Source organism: Colletotrichum scovillei (genome assembly GCF_011075155.1).
Source record: "Colletotrichum scovillei strain TJNH1 chromosome Unknown Contig00009, whole genome shotgun sequence".
Taxonomy (NCBI): Eukaryota; Fungi; Ascomycota; class Sordariomycetes; order Glomerellales; family Glomerellaceae; genus Colletotrichum; species Colletotrichum scovillei.
This window is the reverse complement of record NW_023336267.1, coordinates 2,843,610-2,865,343: the sequence shown is the minus strand read 5'-3', so window position 1 is coordinate 2,865,343 and position 21,734 is coordinate 2,843,610. Positions and strand designations below refer to the sequence as shown.

Genomic DNA, 21,734 nt, shown 5'->3' with positions numbered 1-21,734 from the left:
GCAGATCACTGGCCCCATAGCTTCAACGATACTCCAGACAAGGGCAAGCACTTGCTTCAACGTTCGAAGATACCGTCGAGTCTATCGATCTTGCTATCTCGGTATGTAGCATTTCTCATCAACCACTGATATTCGTCTTCCTCCCGCGCCTGTTATGTTTGCTCTCCTTCCTCCTTACTCTTACGAAAGTCACATAGCAAGGCTGTGTGGCTCGAGTCACTGTGGTGACCGAAGGAGCCATTATCCTCTCCGGCCACGAAGACAAGTGTCGAGGGGTAGGGTCTGCATACTGTTCACTCATTCGCATAGCCTCATTCCCTCCCCCAATCTTCCAGTGTCAAATGGCTTTGGCTCACTTACAGACCAACCCAAGCGGGTTGGCAGGTGGGTGTTTGACACGGTGCATAGATCCAGCGATCTCACCGAGCTCACCTTCTACTTCACCTGTCCGTCTCTGTGCGTATTCTCCTAAAAGTTTCCCGGGTGCACCTCCTTGAAGGACTAGGGTGGGCTGCACCTGCCTTCTCGGAAGATATCAACTTTTTTTCACCCTTTTTTTTCGTATCACCTACAACCCTTCCATCACTTCTACTTCCCACCTTCAAGACTTCCGGCGCTTCTGTATCACTCAGCCTCTTCACCCTCCCATCACCAGTCCAGAAATATTCCTCGAGTATTTCTACATTCTTCCACACTACCTTTTGTTTCATACCACCTCCTACACGCCCATACTTCCCAATCCAATCAGTCTCGCGTGGTCAAGATGGCCGACTCAGGTAGCGCGAGCTCTGGGTCTGGGCGCGGAGGCGTTTGTCTCGCCGAGCATTCGCCCCAGTTCGCTGCGACACGCGAGCCATTCCGGACGACTCCTAGCTCGTCTTCTGATAGCACCGTCCGCAATGCTAGATCACCTTCTGATGTCTTTGCGGCCGATCTTTCTAACCAAGATTCGCAGCTCAACCACAAGAATTACCAGTTGCCTCAGCCACCGAAGTTCCAGCCGACAAACCTCACTTCCACCAAGAGTCAGGATCAGGAAAGCAACCAGAAACCAAATCGTACTATCAGCCAGCATCCGCCCCACTTCTCAACAGGAAAGGCATCATTTCCCTCTGAGAGAACGGCATTTGCAACTCCAACTGGGCGTTCTGCCGTACAGCCAAACACCTTTGGACATCGATCCGGTCCGCTGCCGTCTTCTACATCTATTCGTGACTTCGGATTTACCCCCAGCGCCAAGACTCCTGGTCATCATACCCCGGGTTCCTTGAACAACGACACTCGACGAATCCAACAGCATCCTGCCCCCGTCGAGGACAAGACAAAGCTCAAGCCAACTTCTGAACTCACAAAGACGAACAAGATTATCGCGAAGATGGCTACTCACTGTCAGATTGACGGACCTTTGGCTGGCCCTCTCCGGGAGAGTCGCCGCTCCGAGCTGGCCAGAGACCATGTAAGTCACATTGTGCCTCGATTAGGGCCCTTCTTTCACCTCGAGCCAGGCTTCTCATCTCCCTTTTCCCATCCTCGCCTTTCTTCTATGGTTTTCACTGTTTCGGCTTTTGTTTGTTGCTCCGGACCAAATTGCTGACTTTGAGATGAAAGCCCGCTTGGATTCCCGCTCGGCAAGTTCAAGCCGGAATTATGACCACCCAGCAGGCGATCCGCCGCACTCCTGGCATTCCGGCCAACATTGCCAACGACCTTTGCGATGGCCTCCAGGTGTACTCGCAAAAGGTTAACGACATTCTTCGCCAGGCTGTCAATGAGGTCGCAGATATCAAAATCGATCTCGAGTACAACGACAAGGTTCTTTGCTCCAATAAACTGGAGGCTAGCATCATTTCCGAGGAGCGTGAGCAGCTCAAGCGCGATGTTGCTGAGATTCATCGCAAGTACGAGGAGTTAGAAGATCGTCTCGCGCGCTACCACGTGGAGCAGGAGAACCACAAGAACACGGTTCTTGAGTTCTTGGCCCGCCTCGATCCTCGCAACGATGAAGAGAATGAAGACAGAAACCAGATCGTTGCCGAGTTGCTTCAGGTTCGCTTCCACGATTCTCGTTTCTGGGCAATTGCTAATGACACCACAACAGACTCTTAAGGACTTCATGGACCGCCCTAGCTCCCGCTGGATGCATGGAGAGCGTGAGAACTCTTCCAAGGCCATTGCTATTCTCAGTACCGAGAGCATCGCCGCGCTTGAGAAGGAGAACCACCCTCAGTCGGCTAAGCGGCTTCAGCAGTCTCAGGATGCACGTCGTGCCCCGGATTCGGAATCACATGAGATGGTCCCCACCTTGGACAATGCTCTGCAGCCGTTCTACCACCAGCAGAACATGCCGGGCTTTCCACCTGCTCATAATGGCCCTTCCACTTCTTTCCCGGGCATGTATGGCCCTGGCCGTCGGTCTGGTGACAACCGCACCGTGTCTTCTGCGGGTTGGACGCGCGCGTCTAGCGGCGCCCCTACTCAATATACCGGTTCTTACTCGCAAACTCGAGACATTCAGAACGGTTTCAACGGCGGATATCAACAGCCCAATGGCTTTGCGGGACCCAGTACCCATCGAGGCCAGTTCAACATGCCGTCTCGCCCTGGCACTGCCATGGGTCACCGCGGCTCGTTCCGTCCCAATGCTCCTGAGTTCCACCCGGGCATGTACGGCAACGCAGACAACAGTGGCTTCCACAATGATGCGTCCTACAACATGAGCTACGGCTCAGGATCCAATGCTGGTCCTCGCCACAACTTCAACGGAGGCAGCACTCCTTTCCGCAGCCCGACTCCTCGCTCCGCTGGTCATTACGGCAACTTTGAAGGACCCGGTGGTGGCTTTCCTCGCCCGTCTCCTCTGGTTCCTTCAGGACGTCAAGTCTCCCATGGTTCCCAGTACGGTATGGGCTCGAGTCACATGGGCTACAGCAACGACTACTCGATGGTTCCACAGCGCACTCGTAGCCACGGTCCCAACTCGTCCGGCAACAGCCACCATACGGCTGGCATCCGTCAGCAAGGAGCTTTCAGTCCTGGTCCCTTTGGCCAGGGTGGCAACGGCCCCAGCCATGCAGTCACCAGTCCCTTGGCTCCCTGCAACGGCTTCAGTGAGGATGAAGGCGGCGACAATGAGCGCTATGCTCGTGCCCTTGAGGGCGTTTGGGGTCTCGCGCGGGGCTAGGTGCTCCAGTTTGCCTCGAACGTTGACCTTAGCATTCTGTCGCGCTCCAGCGATATTGCCATCCTTCGCTACATGATGAAGCTCTATGCTCCCTTCAGCGAGCAGCAGGCGTGGTCTTACATTCGACAGCACATGAACGACCCCATGAGCCGCGCTTGTCTCATCTCTCGTACCATGATTGATCTTCTTGTTAATCGGATCTTCACTTTCGAGGCCTGGGAGGGTTTCTCTGTTGATACTGATCGCCAGCTGCGTGAGATTCGCCACGAGATGAACAATCTCCCTGGTAAGTCGTATCTCACACTTCTCTCCATGCAAGAATATGACTAACTTAAACAGCGGGTCAAGGTGGTGCTCTTCAGCTGTGTATTGATCGAGTTGCATCCCTGGTCAACTCTTGCATCAACCATGAGCGCTACGACGCCTACCGCAACCACCGGATCGAGTACTTCCAGGCTGAGCTTCGCGAGATGCTCTCGCCACTCTTGCTGCCCGAGTCTGAAGGCGGTCCCGACCTCGAGAGGGCTGACGAGGCGCTTCGCCAGATGTGCGAGAAGGCATGGTCCATCTCGGCGAAGATGTTCACCTCGCGATGGACTTTCGAGTTCCGCTTCCCGGATGCGGGAGCGCGTTTCAACACCGGAACCATGGTTGGCATCGCGCCCAACATTGGTCCGCAGCTTCTACAGGCTGAGCACTGGCGCGTGCAGCTGGTGGTTACTCCCGTCATCACCGTCCGCAACGATACGGGCACTTCCATCTCGGTTGCGTCTATTACCAGCGCTCACGTCATCTGCATGAAGTAGTCGGTGGCCTTGTCCCAGACCTACTTCGCTGCATTTCACTCTGCGTTCTTACTTCATCAATGAAGCTTACTCTATACAACGAGCAAGCCGATGTACGACTTGCGACTCACGACACGTTTGCGATTTTGCTTTCTCTCGATCTCTTCATAGGGCTCTTCATTCTCAACCGAAAGAAAACAAAAAAGGAAAAAAAAAGAGCGGCAATCTCAACTCCGCAAACGTTGTCATCGAGAGCTTTCTTTCAGAGCCACCATCGTCACCATCATTCTTATCAGCAAGGCTCTCGCCGACACCGAGAGAGCAGTGCCACCGACAGGCAAGTTTCTCAACACGCAGAGAACAGTGCCACCGTCACCAGTACAGCACTGGACGCGGTCTATGAGAGCAAAGAAGACGACAAAAAGCCTTAATGATCTTTGGGAATTCACAGCTTGGACTTCTCTCTCTCAACATGTTGGAGTATTTGGACATGCGTCCTCGATTTCTTCCGCTCCATTGGAACCAACCTGCGAGAGACCTTTGGAACATCTCGGAAGATTGGGGATGGATACGCAGAAATTGGGTTCGAGATTGGCAGTTGCGACAAAAAACAACAAAATCACAAAAAAATCATTTGCTTTTTTTTCTTTCTTTCCTTTTTGTTTCCAGGGGAGATGCCCTTGGCTAGCTACACTGGTCACTGAAGTTTTCTAGCTAAATTTCGAGGAAAGATGTGTCGCGGCCGAGGGACTGGATCTGGCTCAGAGAAAATTGGCGATAGAAAAGTACCAAAAAAAAAAACGTAAAAGTCTTGTAAAAAACCTTGGTTCCCGAAATGATGGTCACAAAGTAAAAGTGAATAAGGCCTCTATGTAAGTGAACTATGCAGAGCTTCAACATTGTGGCTATCGCTGCCATAGTGGGCTTATCGCACTACAATGCTGCATTTCAAAGTAAGCGACATGGAAATTTGGTTTTCCATCCCAGCTATCAAATCACTAGCAATCTGAGACAAATCTTGGTATGTTGCGGTAATTCATTCATTGTAACACGCTCTACTGGCGTATTGGTCTGTTCGGCATCAACTGTGCCGTCTTCGTGTATACATTCAAGCAATGAAGACTAGGGTATTTAGTCTTCATCTGTCGTGAGTCGTCCGTTTCCAACTCCATCCAATCTTCTATCCTAGGAACCACTCTATAACGTCTAGTCGGACGACTTGCGGAACTTATTGACGACACGCTCGATACCGTCGCATCCCTTCTTCAGGGTCTCCATCTTGGGGCCGTAGGAGAAACGGACGAAGTGGTGGCAAGGGCTGTCGAAGAGATCACGGCGTCTGGAGGGGTTCAGGTCGAAGAAGATACCGGGCACGACGATGACCTTCTCCTCAAGACAGGCCTGGAAGAAGTTGAGACCGTCGGCAATGGCCTCAGGGAGACCCTCAAGGTTGAGCCAGCTGGTGGATGTCAGTCTTGGCGCTTGAGACTGTCTCTTTCAAAGACAGCAACTTACAGGTAGAAAGTGGAGTCGGGGACGTATTTAATGATGAATCCCATTTCGCGGAGTCTGCGAACGACGTAGTCACGCTTGTCCTATTCACTTTGTTAAAAAATGTCAAACTCGAAGCCGCTCGCTCAGTCGACTTACGCGGAAGTGCTTCTGCAGGGAGATCATCTCCGTCTTGACGAGAGTAGGGTCAAGCATGGGGATCGCCGCCTCCTGGAAGGGGTGGTTGGCACCACCGTCGAGGTAGCTACCGCAAGAGCCAATGCTAAAGTTGTGTCAGTGTCTCAGTCCCCCGTTCCAATCTCATGGCAACCATCAGGTACACATGTGGGGAAAAACTCACGCCTTGATGTATTCTGCAAGCCATGTTAGCAGGTGGTTCATTAGCTTTATAGATATCAATCACATACCCTTGGGACCAAGGATCCACGCAACACGCCAGCCGGGCAGTCTGAAGCGCTTGGTCAAGCCGTCGATGATGAGGACATCGTCCTCATCGACGTCCTCGACGTTCTCAGCAGCAGAGATGGTACTGCCGTCACAGTTGCTCGTATAATTGTAGCCGGAGTAGAACTCGTCGCTGACAAAGGTGGCGCGGCCACGGCAGATATCCTGGATCTCGGCCAACTCGGGGTTTGCAACGACACGACCGGTGGGGTTGCGGGGGTTCGAGGTCAGAATGACAGAGGAACCACGGGAGATCTCCTCAGCGATGCGGTCGGGGTGGATGTGGTAGCCGTCCTCCTCGGCGAGAGGGACAGGGATGGCGGAGAACTAGATACCTAGTGTCAGATGCTGTACATTCTTTCATGCTTCAAACCCAGAGATAGAGACATACGTTCTTGAAGAGAGACAGCATCTCGTTGTACGCAGTGTAATCGGGCAAGAAGAAAGAGAGGTAAGAGTTTCCGAGAACGGCAGCGATACGAATCAGACCGGCGCGACCACCAGGGACGATTGCGACGTTCTCCCAAGTGTACTTGCTGTCCTTGCCCTCGCGGTGCATGACGTTGTAGAGGTTGGCAACAGCCTCGCGGAGTTCTCTGATACCGGCAGTAGGGCCATACTCGCGACCGGCCATGGAGATATCGATGGTAGTGGGACGGGGAAAGCAGCCAGCAATGTCATCCTCAACTTCGGGAGCACCCTGGCCTAAGTTGGCCCAAGCATCGGGCTCCTCGAGAAAACCGTACTCGGAGGCACGCTCAGTACACCAAACGACACCGGTGGAGGCACGGCTGGCATCGAGACCGGCGTGGGGCTGGTGGCCTTCGTGAGCGTTACGGAACTGTCTATGAGTCTTTGACTGGACCTCTGATGGAACATGTCAGCATTAGTTTTTTCTCGAGGTGAAGTTATCATGGCCAATGACGCCGATCGGAAAGCCAAGAATGACATCGAGCTTGAGTTGGAGCTGTGTGGAGAACGAGGGGCAACTCTGCTCAGCTCCTACCCCGCACTCAACACCAAAGCTCGATAACAAGCTTTTCTCCCATCCTTTGTGCGTATCTGTATAACTTGGTTGAAGCCACGACAAGTCGAGCAGATAAGTATTGTTGGGATGACTGAGTGGAATTTGTAGAGAAATGAGGAAAGGGAGGTTTTCGTTCTTACCATTGCCTCCAACCTCGCCAACACTGAAGCGTCTTGGCTTGGGCACACCGGTGTGCCGGTTGATGGAGAATTTGCGATTGCTGAACATATTGCCTTGTTGCACGCAGCTGACGAATGTTTGTGGGCTCTGTTGTGGAAGTGACGATGGGAAATATCAGCAGCTGCGTACTGGGAGCTGCGATTGAAAGGAGGGAAAGAGTTTTATGGTCGGTGAAAGAGGTTTCTCCGATATCACCTGGCTGGGGCAAAATCTGGGGAAGGTGAGAGGGAAGAGTGCAGGTGCGGGAAGGGTGAAGCTAAAAACAAAAGGGGGAAAAAAGGGCTGTTCACCTTTTCAAGGTGAGGCAGCGAGGGGCACGAAAAACGTCTTATACGGGGAAGCTATGAGCTGTGGAAGGCTTCTCTTCACCGGCACTTGGGTCCTGACGTTGGCTTGGGAATCCCTGCAGGTCAAGAATGCAGCTCCTATGCAGGCTCTTCCAGATGTGGGGATGTCAGAATGCGATAGCGACGCTGATAGGCCAGGAAACCAATTTCTTCCTTCTTGAAGATGAACGTGGGACTGTCACTTGACGAAGTTGGGCGGATGGTCACCGAGTCTCGCAAGGCGACGGGGGCCAAAAACAGGTCCTGAACGGAAAACAGCAGCAAACATTGTTTGGGTCTACAGCCAGAGCCAGTCTCAGTCTACCTTAGTCCGCGCCGAATCCGTGCCGCTTGTGCCGTCTTCAGTCCAGAACCAAACGAGTCCTAGATCGTCGATCTGGCATTGGGGACAGGTTCGGTGACGGGAGTGAACGCAGTTCAGACAATAGTACTATGTTTCGCGAGGGCACTTATTATCGAGAAACGCAACGCCAGCGCGTTTCTGTGCCCGGAAGCTGCCCCTCCTCTGCCCCTCGTTATCCCTCGCCAACGTCAACGATTCGGGTTGGTACTACGACAGTACGTAAAAAAAGCGGTGTCTAGAGTCAGTGTCCTGCTCCAAAGCGGATCTCCGCATCACGGCTTGCCCCATACCCAGTTGTGAATGCGATTCGTGCCCAATCACTGCAGGTAGCCGTCTCCCGTCCCGGATTGAGGGCCGCGAGGGCCTAACTTCTGGGGGATTATCGACCCTCGCCAGACCTTCTCCAGAGTCTAGCAAGGGGCAGGATATCTCGATTTATCGTGAGTATCAAGTCATCAACGCACACAAAGTGGATGTTGCACAGCATCTCTGCGTTGCTGAACGCCCGGCCCAACCATGGAAGATAAGCCTGGCAACCTAGGGCGGGGTCCCGAACGCGACTTGCCGGGACATTCAGGGCGCTTGTGTTGTCGTCGTGGGCCGGCGCACCCGATCGTTGAATTTGACAGTATTTCTAGGCCAGAGAGCGATGGAAATATCTGAAGAAGTCAATTCCCAGAATCATTTGGTTACCTATGACCAATAAATTGAGCCACCTCATATAGATGCATGGACATTCAGCCATGACGCATCTGGGAGAGAGCATAACCCCAGCATCCATAACCTCGAGAATCAAGAACGGCCGTGGCAGAGACTCACGAAACCGGCGACGGCGAGTACATAGTTTGCTGGGTCCCGTGTACCGAGACCTTAGCGTCACCTTGACCCCCGTTCGTCGCGGCCCCTGGGAGAGACGGAAGACGGCCGAAGATGTAGGCCGGCCGAAAACAGTCAGCAGAGTCACGTGGTTCGTTGTCTTCTCTTTCCCCGCCAAGCTACGATGCGATCCCAGAAACCCGGGTGGACAAATTATGACGCTTCATGTTTGGCATTATTCAGATCCGAGGCACCCAGGGACTCAGTTCCTCCATATTTCCAAAGGGGCAAACCACGTGTTGGCTATCAGGCGCACTTTCTTCAAGCCTGAGCACTGACAAGAAGGCGGAGCATGGCGGTGCAAAAAAGCCTATGTGGCTGGGGCGAGCCTCCTGGCCAATCAGACTGCGTTTGTGACTTCACCCAATAAGCCCCTCTGCAGTCACGAGCAATGCCCCCAAGGAGGCTCAAAGATCATAATCTCTCAAAGACAGACTAGTCAAAGCGATAATTCAACTTCAGACTCAGGCGGAATGACCAGGCAGATTACTTTGTCAAAGCTCTGAGAGCTTTGATAAGAGGCGATGACTAGAACCAATATAAGATGACTGGTCCGAAGTAACTCAGCATACCCTTGAAATCCATACCATTGACAGCAACAACGACAACAAAGACTTGAGCAGTATCAACTCACCTGACAACTTGACATTACACCTTTGTGGCCCATCGTATTGATTGAATAGAATATCCCATCAAGTCAAACTTTTGGAGCTTTCTGTTTTACCGCAAACCTTCCTTCGAGAAAGAACAGCCACATCGCCTTCCCCGACGGCTCCTGCCCCACTTTGACATTTATATCAACTTCACTGCGGCAGCAGTCCTCCTTCACAATGCCTTACCTCGGCGATTCTTTCCCCTCCTCAAACCCTTACTCCGCCAGCGAGAAACCCGAGATCAGCATGTCTATCTTCGGGGCTTTCAAGCAGAAGCTTGGCCGCAAAACATCATCTTCTCGCAAGTCCAAGCAGGCATCCCAGTCGAACACGACGACACCCGGCAGCAACAACCCCTTTTCAAGCCCTGCAGTCAAACCCGCCCATCGTGAGTCTTTACCCGACGTCATCGTTACTCCTCCGTCTCCGACCAAAAGCGCTAATAAGCCTTCAGCTCCCGACCATGCCCCTCCAGCTTACTCGGTAACACCACCCTCTCCATCGGAGAATGGCTACCTGGGAAGCAATGGCGGACCTGTTAGAAGCCCCTCGCCAGCCCCATCCAACGCCGGTTCCATCATGTCAAGCACTGGCATGAGCGTTTCGACCCCAGAGGACCCCTACGCATTCCTTTCCTCATTCGACACCATCTTCGTTATTGACGATTCGGGGTCCATGTCCGGCCGCTCATGGCCTGAGGTCCAGGGTGTAATCCGCAACATCGCCCCGATCTGTACATCGCATGACGAGGACGGAGTTGACCTCTACTTCCTCAACCACAAGACCCAAGCAGGTGGAAATCCTCGTGAGGGTAAAGCCGCGGGTGGCTACTACGGCATTCGTCGTGCCGATACGGTCGAGGGCATCTTCACGTCAGTTCGTCCTCGCGGCTGCACGCCTACGGGCCAGCGCCTCCTTGCCATCCTCAAGCCTTATCTTCAGCTCCTCGAGACCAAGAAGAACGACATTGAGAGCGTCAAGCCCATCAACCTCATTGTCATCACTGACGGCGCCCCCTCCGATGACGTCGAGGCCACCATCCTCTATGCAGCCAAGAAGCTCGACAAGCTCGACGCTCCCATGCATCAGGTCGGTGTGCAATTCTTCCAGGTTGGCAACGAGCCTGGTGCCCGCGAGGCGCTCCGAGAGCTCGACGACGACCTCGTCGGCAGATGCGATGGCGATCTTCGAGACATGGTCGACACTGTCACCTGGGAGAACGGTACCCGCGGCGTGCTCACGGCAGACAATATCCTCAAGGTCGTTCTCGGCGCGGTGGTCAGACGTCTCGACCGTCGTCGTACAAGTGGCGAAAGCCGTCGCTAAGAATGGCCAGCTGCATGCCTTTCTCTCCTTTGTTAGTGATTTCGGGCATCAATGGCGTTTGGGAGGATAGAATCAGTTTCCAGGCCCTCTCACGAGGGCAGTTGACGGCTCAAGCCAATATCTGATACCCAACGGAAGGCTTTCTGAATTAGGTCTTTGTTAGAGGCGGGCAATAAGCCCTAGACGGAGGTGGTATGGCTCACGCCATCGGAAGAGGTTCATGTACCACCTTCCCCTTCAGTGAAAAATAAAGTAATTGAAATAGACAAAATGTTTCCTGTCAATGAGACGTAGCCAAATTGCAATATTTGTCTGTGTGCGTGGGGGGATATGACCAAGTTACGATGTGTAGGCCCGTACGCCCGCAAGTGTATGACAGAATAACACGCGGCTGATATATCCTCACTCACATTTCTTGCCACCGTGTTTCAAGCAAAAAACATTAGAGAAATGCGAGCTGATACGCGATAGTACGGTACTAGCGATAGAAAAAAGAATACGTAGAGAGGCAGACGATCTAACAATGCAATTTTGGTGGTTTGGACTGTCTGAATGATTAAACAGGACAAAAGAGGAGGAAGAAAGTCGACCGGGTCTGGAAATTACTAGCAGATACTTTTGGCAACTCCAACGCCAAGCGGGGACCCACTTCACTCTCACTTTGAATATCGTCAATAAACTCACCACAACTCACCAACAAACCCTCCCGAATTTCGAACGCCCCCCAACCTCGGTTTTCAAAGGCTCAAACCCTCGCTGCAATTACCAAACCAGAAACGAAACCATTTACGCAAAACATTACCCAAATGAGACCACCGTTCGGCTACATCCCACGTCTATACGCGCCTCTCCGACTCTCAACCCGCCAATCATTCGGACCATCACCCGCGCTGACCGCCGCCGCCATCGCCACCGCGACAGCGTCGACGAGGAGGTTGACGTTCAAAAGCAGGATGAGCACATCATCGGGCCCTCAGTCTACGACAATGTGGTCGGCTGCAGGAAAAGGTGAGGGTGAAGAAGAGAGGAACCTGAACGGCGGCGGTGGTACCGGTAGCCACCGAGAGCACCACCCCACGGAAAGCACGTCACCGGCCCCTAAAAAAACGACATCAAACGCCCCCGCGGAGGCCAGTCCCAACACCAGTGGCGCCGACTCTAGCCAGCGCCAGCCTCACTCCCAGGGCGACGATCAGGGCCTCGCTGGTGCTCAGCGGCGGGATGGACCCCTGGCTTTGCCGCCGCTGCCCGAGGGCTACGAGACGTCTTTTACTGCTGGCGGGAACTCCGCGGGAGGAGGAGTGGGAGGAGGAGACAACAACAAGGGCGTCAGCAGCAGCAGCAGCAGCAGCGGAAGCAACACCATCACGCTCGACATGAGCGGCGGCGACGCCTCGACCAAGCTGGACCACCTCGGCCCCCTGGTCGTCAACCAGGACGGCACCATGTCGCGAATCAGCAACTGGGGCGAGATGACGGAAATTGAGAGGCGCAACACGGTGAGGATCTTGGGTAAGAGGAACCAGCTTCGACTTGCTACGCTCAGGGGGGAGAAGGAGAAGAACGGGGCCGAGGCTGGAAAGTGAGGATTGAGAAGAGAGACAGAAAAAAAAACTCACCTTAGAGACACTCCCCCCTTTCTTCCTGTCTCTTCTTCACCCACGACTGTCGCGAAGTACCTCTCGGTGAGACTCATCTCATTCGGAGAGACTCGTGAGAAGAGCCTGGAAAGAGTTTGTCAAAGATATTGTATGATTAAGTGGATGTGCTATGGTAGTTCCCAATAGCAAGAGGATCCCCATGTCTCCCCCGACTCCCCCCCTTGACTCCGTTAGAGTATCGACGAGGGTTCGGATGGTAAGGCCGAGTGGTTGCGTAAAACTACTGCACAGTTACTAGCACCAAAGAAATGAATCGTCTCCATTCAACCAAAAAAGTCTGCATCCCGTCTTGTTCTACCGTGCCGTCCTCGTCCTCCGACCTGGTTCTGAGCCAGGTCGCCCACGCCGCGCCCGCCCCTTGGGCCTAGACAAACTGGATTTTCCGTTTCGCCATCGTCAGCCCTCGTCCTGTCCTATCCCACGCCGTATAATCCGTCTTACTCTCTCTCAGCCCAGCCCACCACATTCCGGTGAGGGCATGTCGTTATGGATTAGCGGATTCCGAGTTTTTCATCCTGCTCTGGAGACTGGAGTCTAGAGTCCGATCCATGGGACTGATGGGGTCCCCGTACCTGTAACAAACCACGAATGTTTGGGTCCCCCGTTCCAGCCTACCTACCAAACCTCCCATGGGCGAGACATGGCGCTACGTACCTCCCCAAGACTGACTCTGGGCCCTGGACAAGGACCCGCGAGTTTGTGGCGGCTTGGCCATCAGTTCTTGCTGTTTTCTTGTCAATGGGGCATGTCGGCGGTGAAGTGGAGAGGCGCGGGGGTCACCAGTGAACACGAACGTAGAGCCGAGCAGCGGCTCTTTCTCTCCCGATCCGTCCATGGGCACAAGAGTAGGTGAGGCCAGGGGATGCCTGTGCTGGCTTGGGGTGGTTGAACTCTACCTGATGGGGACCGCGGAAGCACGCCTTCGAGTTGCGGGATGTTGAGACCTACTAACCTGACTCTATCCTGAGCACACACGCTGGGGGAGGGAACAAGGGCTTTAGGAGGTTTGGTTGAACAAAGAATAGCTTAGAGTTGACTTCAGTCAATAGCCTTAGGGTCGATAAACCCATCCATATAATTCATTGCTGTGATATACTCTATCACGTCCCAGATCATGAGTTCGTGCAGGTATACATACATGTAAAAATCTCATCACATGTTGCCAATCAGTAAAAACAAGCCGCTCAATAGTACCGCCCGTTCGTCTCCCCTCTAAACCCCCCTATCACGACTCCCATCCCACAGCATGTCTCTTCGTCCCTCCACGGTATCAAACTCCATTTGGTGCCAGAATAAAACCCAATGTCTTGAACATGAAACGCATTGCATACAGGCGTCAGTCGGAGAGAGTATAGTGCCTCCTCCGAGTATTGACAAAGTTTCCCCATTTCTACTTTGCCTCCTCAGCCTTGAGAGAGTCCGAAGATGTCGCGGTCGTCTTGGTTTGCTTGTTCTGGAATTCCTTGAGCATAGAAGCAATGTCCTCGCTGCCCTCGTTCTTCTCCATGACGAGGTTCTTGAGCCAGCGGTTCTCGGTTTCGAGAAGGTTGATGCGCTGCTCCAAAGCTGAGACCTTGTCCGACATCTCCTTGGCGCTCTTCTCGAGAGCCTGCTCACGCTGCTTCTTCTTGATGCGGAACCTGGCGCTGGCAGCGGTGTTTCTCCTGCGCTTGTCCTCCTCTGCGGCAACGCGAGACTGCTCCTCGAAGCTGTGGCCGGGCCTGCTGACTCCGTTCAAAGACTCAGGAGTTCTGGTCTCGGCGGCAGAAGGCGTGGGAGCAGCATAGTGGTGGTTGTGCTGCTGAGATACAGGAGGCGGTGCGTAGGTGGGTTGCGGGTTAGGCTGGAGAGGTTGAAGGTTACCCAGGCCTTCGGCGAAGGGCGGGACGCCCGAGGCAGGGTAGGGGTTGGTGAAATCGTGAAAGTTGAATTCGCCTGTCATTGTTCATGGTCAGATGGATGATTCAAGACAGGAGTTATCAGTTCCTGGCATCGTGGCGTCGTCGAGACGGTGGAATGAGGGGAAAGACGGGGCGGATAGCGCTTGATCGAAAGAACAACCGCATCGACGAGTCTAAATGTTGGAGATACAAGACCATCGACCATAGCACTTGCTTAATCGGTGTCGGATGGCGGCTGCCCAGATGGTCGAAGCATCCCTGCTAGGATGAATGACGAAAAGTCACGGGATATTGCACCATCCCCCGGCAATTTGTAAGCTCCAATCTGGAGTCGCGGCTCTCCCTCAACACCGCACGCCGGCAACCTGCATAAGAGCAGGCAGCTTCTCCCAATCAAGACATCCGAATGAAACATGGACTGCGCATGAACAGGGTGGGGTAAGAAAGGACAGGTTCGAAAGGCTGGTGATAAGGCGGTCGCATGCGCTTGGCTGCGACCCTGAGAGAAGGTTGAGCTGATCGCTGATGAGAACTGGGAGGTTAAAGTTCAGAGGAGCCACTTGACTCATGTGTGAACGATGTGAATCGTCATTCGTTTCCCATTCGCCCGATGCCAAAGTGATTGTGCCCATAGCTGTCTGTAACGTGGCAGATGGTTGAAGGGAAAAAGTAAGGTGTGAGTGATGAGCATGGTGATGAGGAGTGAGAATGACGATGTGATGTGACTGGGTCAGAACTTTTGATGGACAACCAAAAATCCATGCCAAATCCCACACAAGCCCATACACCCCAATATGAACAAAAAGGATGAGGTACATCAAATTCCAAGTAAAAAAGAAGAAAGCATCTTCTTACCTGGCAGAGAAAAGTCGACGTTGCCAAAGTCGCCAATGGGAGAGGTCAATTCTTCGGTGACGGCGCTGGATGGAGCCTGGGGCTCAGCAACGGTAGCGGTCTCGGCCTTCTTGGGCGGTGCCTGGTAGTCGGTGTGCTGGCCAGTCTCGAAGTCGAAAAATTGGGTGTTTGTGAACATGGCGAGATCGTCCTCGAAGGTGAAGTTCTCCTCGGCGGAACCGGGCTCCTTGACGGTGTTCAAGTCACGCAGGTAGCGAGACACATTGGGCGCGCGCCCGCCTCCAGTGCTTGTGTAAGGCGACATGTCGCTCGGCCGGTGAAGGCTCTCGGGTAGGAATCCGGCGGTGCTGGAACCAAAGAACAGAGAGGCAGAAGAGCAAAAGGGCTCCTTGAAATCGACTCCGAGACGAGGGTGTCGATTTGTTTTGTGGTTGTAAAAGACTGGGTCCCTGAGATCGAGTCGAGGACGGCGGCGATGGCGTTAAGTGGGTTGGTGTTGCGGCCGCGTTGGTTGTAAAGCCCCCAACGTAGTTGAATTAAATGCGCGCGGTTCGTGGACCGGGATCGATTCCAACTTTTGCTCGGCAGTGAAGTCGGCGACGATGGAGGGGCAAAATTTGGCGTCGAATCGGGTAGATGTAAGACGAGACCTGGCGATGGTCGGTCGAGGTCGAAGGTGTCGGTCGGATGTTCTCCTGAACGGCTGTCTGTCTGTCTAGGTTGTCGAGTGCGAGGTTCGTCTCGGTCTCTGGCTGGACTGCTGGGTGGTTCAGGGAGAGGAGTGGATGGGATGGGGGAAGAGGAGTCAAATTGGGCGAGAATGAAGCCTTTGTTCGGAGAGGCAGGTTGCGGACACAGGCCGAGTGGATAGTATTAGTCAACTTCTTTACCCGACAGCGCGACTTTCAGCACCCCCGAGGGAGGGCCCCCCCCAAGGGCCCCAATGCCCCAAGGGTGCTCCGCGGTGCTGGTTGGCTCCGACCATTGGCCGACGGCCTTGTTCATTTCCCTGCAAGAGGGCACGCCGCACCCCACGCATCTGCGTTGCTGCGTACCTATGTACATACATACCGCTGCAGGCTGGTCGCCTGTCTTCCTCTTGGAGATAGTTCCATCGACGGGAGACTTGACTCCTTGGGACTGAGACTCAAGTGAGTGGCCAGGCATATGCTAGCCATCCAGGCCTGGAACCTCCACCCACACACGACGCCGCTTAATTACATACCTACGCCCACGTCCTCTCCCACCACTTCCACTGAGTCTCGCACGCAAGAGGTAAACATCACACCGGAATCATTAGCACCTCACCCATTCCCACGTACACAATACCGCCGGCGCCTCACTATTTTTGCCTTGGTCCGAAGGTTCCCGGTACCGCAAGGGCAAAGTGAAGCCCCCCACCCGCCGATGAACGGGGACGTGCCCCATCTGCTGTCCCACCCTCCAATCATCTATGAGATATCCAGTCAACATGTGCTAAGCTTCTACATTGAACCGGGAATGTCATTACAGCCAAGTCGCAGCAATAGGACATTCCGAATTTCCGTATCCTCATAACCTGCCTTCTTTCCGAGCACGCCCTTTCCAACTCCCGGAACCATGACCGGGAAGCATGAGCACTCGATCTTGAGCCCCTCTCCACTGGGCAGTCCACACTCCACTGTTGTTGATGCACACATCCACCCGTCATCACTCACCCATGGCTGGCGAACGAATCATCGCTTGGCCAATCTTTTGAGAGCCCCGCGGCAATTGCGCATCTCTGGCCTGACAGTGTTCCGACGCCCCTCGTTTTCGGGCTGTTGGCAATTGACGTCTTCAAGTCGCATTTTTAGTTGATCGACATCTATTTTTCGTCTTGTATTCCATGTCGCTGTGCCGTGTACGCAGTACCTACTGTTCAATCTCTGGGAGTAAGAAGAAAAATCCTGACGCTGTCAATCAATGTGGCCTCTCTTGGATTGAGTTCCAGAAACATTCCACTGACGAAACGTTATTACACAGATTCTAAGTTTTGTGCGCACAAATGAGTCCACTTACGCTGTGGCTTGCATCGCTCGTGGAAGATTATTAATGCTTCGGTACTAATTAACGGCGGTAAATGCAATACCCGCGCTACAGTCACAACATAACCAGCAGCAGTCCCAATTGCCCAAATCCCGACTTCCCCCAACCACGTTGTTCGATGCTCACGATGAGAACCCGGGTCCATCATGACTCGGCTGGTCTCGTTTGGGCATGGTCGCGGGTTCTGGTGTCAACCTTGCCGTGTTTCCTCTGGCGCCGTCTGGGCATGGCATCGTGCCACGGCTTGTTACACTCCTTCAGTGGGAGCGTCCTTGTGAAAGGACCCTTAAATCTGAATTTCTAAGCAACTGCCAACCCCTCCGACCCTCGGAAGCGCCACCGGCCATGTTCGGTAAGTAGGCCCGACCGTGCCTCTCAGCCGCTGCATCCTGCACCTATTCCTTTCTCCTTCAGGCTTCAGGGACTTTACCGCGCAGACCAGGACCGCCGTCTGCCAGGGAGCGACCACGGCCCCGCTGGCTGGCTGCTAATCTGCCCGTTTACCCATGTCTTTCTTGCTGCCCACGCCCTGGGCTTGCACGTTTGATGCCAACCATCTCAAGTGCGATACCTTACCTTACACAAGGTACCTTAGGTAAGGCACATCTCGGTCCCAGAACATCGTGAACCCCGCCATCCATGTCGTCGTCAACATCCCCTACTCCGTAATCCGTATGCCTCCACTGTCAGCAACTTGCTCCCGTCATTTGCAGGCTCCGGGCTGGGTACCACGGGTGCCTTGGCCGCCGGCCTCTTCTCTACCTTAGGCCCCGCCGGCACGCATGGTCGGATCGGGCACACATAACCCGTACCCGTCTCGCCTTGCCTACCTAAGCATTCAGATCCTGTCAGCGTCCCTGCGGACTGCCTTCCTCCCCCTGGTCCAACCTTAACGTCTGCCGCCCACAGAGCCACTGCTCCGTGCCCCTCCGTTGTGGCCCGTGTCCCCCTGTTCGCGGTAAGCCCCTCCGACCCCGTATGCAACATGTGCTCCGTGCACCATAACTGCATGTGAGCTTTTGGCGGTACGGATACGCGACGCGTCTTTGCTCTACAACGATTCAACGACCAACAATAGTGCCCATCTCCGCTTAAGATACTTCAGCCTCAGCTGCCGGGGTGATTGACGACATCTCCGAGGCTCAAGCATCGCGATATCTCGTCCCCCCCACTCGCGAAGGTACGGGGAAAGTGCAGTGCAGTGCACTCGCGACACATCAAAACACTGCCAGATTTTTCTACACCTATGCGCAATGTTTTGACGGCCATGGCACGCTTCTCAATCCCAACTACAGGACGCTTGTCGTCGACAGTACGACTACCGCCCAACAACTCTTCCGTTCAAAAAGCTCTTGGCCGCTTATCGCGTTCATCCTTACTGTCTCTGGTCCTCGAATGGCTCAGTGATGAGAATGTACCACTATGCGCGCCTATACTAGACGAAGAGGATAATGGTGACGGCCTCTACCCCCCGGCATCATCGGTTGAAGAGCTACGGACCACCTATGCGGATCTACAGTTCAGGAAAGGGTCCAAACGAGAGGTCATTGACCGCATCACCGACGGCGATTGGAGTCATGGCCTAACCCTATACCAAATGGCGCTGGCAGATGCCCAATACCTTCAAGACCACCCCACCTCGCAGAAATGGAATGCCTACCGTATCATGCCTCTTAAAGAGGCTTCATACGTGGATGATGAAGAGCAGGCCCCAGAAGTCGACACTGCGTCTTTGACCCTTCCCCGGTTTCACCCATCCACGTTCATCCAAAACCTTCAGTCCCACGTATTGCCCGACGTCAAAGCTCACTTCCATTTTCATCGACCCGAGGGGCTTACCCTCTCCGTCTTGCGCATCTTCATGATCGAGTCTCCTTACAGCACGAGCATGACTCAACTCGGAACTGGTCTCACGCAATCCGACTCAGATCTCGATAGCTCACGCACATTATACATCGCCTTTCCAGATGCCTCGCCGTTCGTCTATTTGTCCAAAGCTCAGACAGTTGGGTCTTTGGGAGCAAGCGAATCTAAAAGCTTCCGCAGCCTGGTTGTCGAAGGCATACCGAAGGCGCTTTCTCGACCGCGCGAACGGTACACGCTGAAACCAACAAACATTACGACCAAGAACCTCGATGCGCTGTTGCAATCCAGAGGCGTTGGCCGAACGAACGCGGCAGGTGGCGGGTGGGACATTTATGCCGACAAGAAGAAGAATGATTCACCGCTTGACACCATCTTACCAACACCGCCTCTGTCGGAAGATTCAGCGGATGACACCTCGGCTTCGGCGGCAAAGAGGGACTCCAAACGGAAAGCTGGCGCCGCTGAGACAGACGAAAAGTTTTACAAGAGAGCTCGTCTATGTGCCCAGGCCAGATTCGGCGATACGGCCAAAATCGATGATGGACTGGGTATCGAGCGAGTAGACATTGTCATGGAGGATCCTTTTCCTAGCAACAGCTCTCGAGCTGAGTCAGGTGCTGAAGATCGGACCCGAACACAGTCGTCAGCTTGGGCCCCCAACGTCAAGCTGATATTGCACGGATCACATGTCTTCGCGGGCATACGGCAGCTTGTGGAGAACGGCATCATAGATGGAGAGCGAGTGCCGGGATGGTTGACTGGGGAAGAAGGTGTCACAGTAGGGGCCGTACGGCATGGCCGGATCAGGGGCCATAAAGGTTCTGGCATATGAAATCCTCTCTGAAAGGAGGCTATCGTAGGCCGCAGTCGTTGCGTTGCGCGTGTACTTTCAATGATCTTGATACCCCCCCCAATTGATTTCTTCGAAAGTCTCCTGGTCTATTGTTCTATGCCGTGCTCTACGCTCTATTCTACGCCGAAAACCCTGACAGTATTTCTCCAAGCGGCTTCGCAAATGTCCTCAACCTCGACTCCCTTGATACCCGCCACGGCTTTGGCTACACGCTCAATCATGCATGGCTCGTTTCGGCCCTTGATCATGGCTCCTTCCTCCCACTTCTCCTTCTTGACGACCTTGAAGCGCTCCGGCACTTCAGGTTCCTTCTTCTGATTCTTCTTCTTGGGCTGAGGCTTCTGGGCTGGGACTTCTGGGGTTGCAGTCCCGTTGGCAGCATCTTGAGCGGTGCCGTTGACCTCCGGCTTCTTCTCAATGAGATACTTGTAGCCGAAATGGCTCGGTCTAATTTCGCACCAAGGGCCATCGGTCTCAATCATCATCCTATCCAAGCCGATCTGCTTGACGACTTCACAGTTCTCCTCGGTCTTGAAACTGCACCCATTGATGCCAATGTACAAGCCCAGATCCATCAATTCCTTGGCTTCCTCCATGGAACCAGTGAAGCTGTGCACAACACCGCCCTTTTCCAGCTTCTCGAGCTTGTCCCCAAACTTATCCTTGAGTAACCGGACGAAGTCCGCATGTGCTGCTCTGGAGTGTAGGAAAAGGGGCAGCTGAGGCTTAGTCTCGAGCACGAGATCAAGCTGCGCTGCGAAGGCGTGGATCTGAACCTTCTTTGAGCAGTAGTGCAGGCGGTCGTAGTCGAGCCCGAACTCTCCAAAGGCGACGACGCCGGAGTGGGAGGCGGTCGACTCGTTGACGAGGTCACGGAGCTCGGCTATGATGGCCTCCGTCTTCTTCGGATCCGGCTCGTGGTGCTCGGAGATCGGCTTCTCGGGGTCCGGATCCGTGTTAATGCCTTCTGCAGCATCGTCCGAGCTGCTGAAGATTGCGCTGCTGCAGGGATGGATTCCGATCGTCGTATACACGACACCAGCTGCATTATCGCGAAGTCAATGACAGGTTGACGTAAGATGCACATTTTTTCGACTCACGGTAGTCTTTTGCAATGTCCAGGGCATCTCTGGAGCTGGTGAAGTCGGACCCCGTGACTATCAGCTTGGTGCATCCGACTTCCTTCGCTCTCGAGATGACCCCGGCAAGGTCGTTAGGGTGCCGTTGCTTGCCATGGTGCAAACCTCTGAAGATGGGATCGGCCAAGTTGATGCCAATCTACCAAGACTAGAAGGTTATTACGCTGAATCGTGTGTAGTTTTGACGAGCATGAATTACACACATCAATATACCGGGGCTTGTATGCCGGCTTAGAGGCCTCTGGAGGAGCGGCCATTGTGACTATGGGTGATGGCGAGGGCAGAAAGCTTCTATGCAATGGTTGAATCAACTTTTGCGCCCGTGCTCTGGTGAGAAACAGAGGTGAGAATCCTCTCATGGATGATGTGCAATGATGTCTTCAAGCTTCAAAACTTCATGTCTTCGAGGCAGGAAAATGCCAATTGATATAGTCGTGACGTCGTTTGGCCTCAATCTCACTGACGCTGTTTAATTGATTTTGGCCTCTCTCACGTGACATCGTGATGGAGTGGAACCCCCACCATGAAGTGACGTGGTGCACGCGTAAAGTGCCTACAGAAAAATCCATTAAAGTGCACCACCCACCACATCGCTGCGCTGAAACGGTGGGGAGGGGTCAACGCGTGCACTGTACCCGACTAATCGGTTTGACGCGAGTAAAATCAATTAAAGATGTTCAGAGTACATTCCAAGCAGGACAGTTCCCTGGGACGAGTG

At 53.8% G+C, this 21,734-nt stretch overlaps 8 protein-coding genes across 8 annotated transcripts; 5 read left to right on the top strand and 3 right to left on the bottom strand.

The window, feature by feature from the left end:
* Positions 1-741: 741 nt before the first annotated feature.
* On the top strand, positions 742-3,181 carry HER10_EVM0001690 (uncharacterized protein; the record flags this gene model as incomplete). Its single annotated transcript, XM_035471430.1, has 3 exons — positions 742-1,456; positions 1,609-2,046; positions 2,099-3,181. The coding sequence occupies exons 1-3, from the start codon at positions 764-766 to the stop codon at positions 3,179-3,181; spliced, it is 2,214 nt and encodes a 737-aa protein (XP_035328896.1). The 5' UTR covers positions 742-763.
* Positions 3,182-3,253: 72 nt separating this feature from the next.
* Positions 3,254-3,987, top strand: HER10_EVM0010657 (uncharacterized protein; the record flags this gene model as incomplete). The annotated part of the gene is made up of 2 exons (XM_035480110.1): positions 3,254-3,467; positions 3,521-3,987. The coding sequence occupies 2 exons, from the start codon at positions 3,254-3,256 to the stop codon at positions 3,985-3,987; spliced, it is 681 nt and encodes a 226-aa protein (XP_035330016.1).
* A 999-nt stretch (positions 3,988-4,986) lies between these two features.
* On the bottom strand, positions 4,987-7,454 carry HER10_EVM0003423 (aminotransferase class I and II). The gene is made up of 7 exons (XM_035473098.1): positions 7,090-7,454; positions 6,314-6,789; positions 5,886-6,249; positions 5,819-5,831; positions 5,617-5,740; positions 5,482-5,561; positions 4,987-5,425 (listed from the first exon to the last, which is right to left on the bottom strand). The coding sequence occupies exons 1-7, from the start codon at positions 7,175-7,177 to the stop codon at positions 5,173-5,175; spliced, it is 1,398 nt and encodes a 465-aa protein (XP_035329083.1). The 5' UTR covers positions 7,178-7,454; the 3' UTR covers positions 4,987-5,172.
* A 1,708-nt stretch (positions 7,455-9,162) lies between these two features.
* Positions 9,163-11,224, top strand: HER10_EVM0006895 (uncharacterized protein). Its single transcript, XM_035476468.1, has 2 exons — positions 9,163-9,736; positions 9,803-11,224. The coding sequence occupies exons 1-2, from the start codon at positions 9,526-9,528 to the stop codon at positions 10,672-10,674; spliced, it is 1,083 nt and encodes a 360-aa protein (XP_035329545.1). The 5' UTR covers positions 9,163-9,525; the 3' UTR covers positions 10,675-11,224.
* Positions 11,225-11,398: 174 nt separating this feature from the next.
* On the top strand, positions 11,399-12,488 carry HER10_EVM0005886 (uncharacterized protein). Its single transcript, XM_035475488.1, has one exon. The coding sequence runs from the start codon at positions 11,481-11,483 to the stop codon at positions 12,258-12,260; it is 780 nt and encodes a 259-aa protein (XP_035329399.1). The 5' UTR covers positions 11,399-11,480; the 3' UTR covers positions 12,261-12,488.
* Positions 12,489-13,375: 887 nt separating this feature from the next.
* HER10_EVM0007729 (basic region leucine zipper) lies at positions 13,376-16,148 on the bottom strand. The gene is made up of 2 exons (XM_035477274.1): positions 15,092-16,148; positions 13,376-14,270 (listed from the first exon to the last, which is right to left on the bottom strand). The coding sequence occupies exons 1-2, from the start codon at positions 15,393-15,395 to the stop codon at positions 13,726-13,728; spliced, it is 849 nt and encodes a 282-aa protein (XP_035329645.1). The 5' UTR covers positions 15,396-16,148; the 3' UTR covers positions 13,376-13,725.
* Positions 16,149-17,510: 1,362 nt separating this feature from the next.
* Positions 17,511-19,935, top strand: HER10_EVM0010137 (uncharacterized protein). The gene has a single exon (XM_035479606.1). The coding sequence runs from the start codon at positions 18,405-18,407 to the stop codon at positions 19,854-19,856; it is 1,452 nt and encodes a 483-aa protein (XP_035329943.1). The 5' UTR covers positions 17,511-18,404; the 3' UTR covers positions 19,857-19,935.
* A 20-nt stretch (positions 19,936-19,955) lies between these two features.
* On the bottom strand, positions 19,956-21,445 carry HER10_EVM0001582 (TatD family hydrolase). Its single transcript, XM_035471326.1, has 3 exons — positions 21,220-21,445; positions 20,978-21,155; positions 19,956-20,919 (listed from the first exon to the last, which is right to left on the bottom strand). The coding sequence occupies exons 1-3, from the start codon at positions 21,373-21,375 to the stop codon at positions 19,991-19,993; spliced, it is 1,263 nt and encodes a 420-aa protein (XP_035328892.1). The 5' UTR covers positions 21,376-21,445; the 3' UTR covers positions 19,956-19,990.
* Between the last annotated feature and the right edge of the window lie 289 nt (positions 21,446-21,734).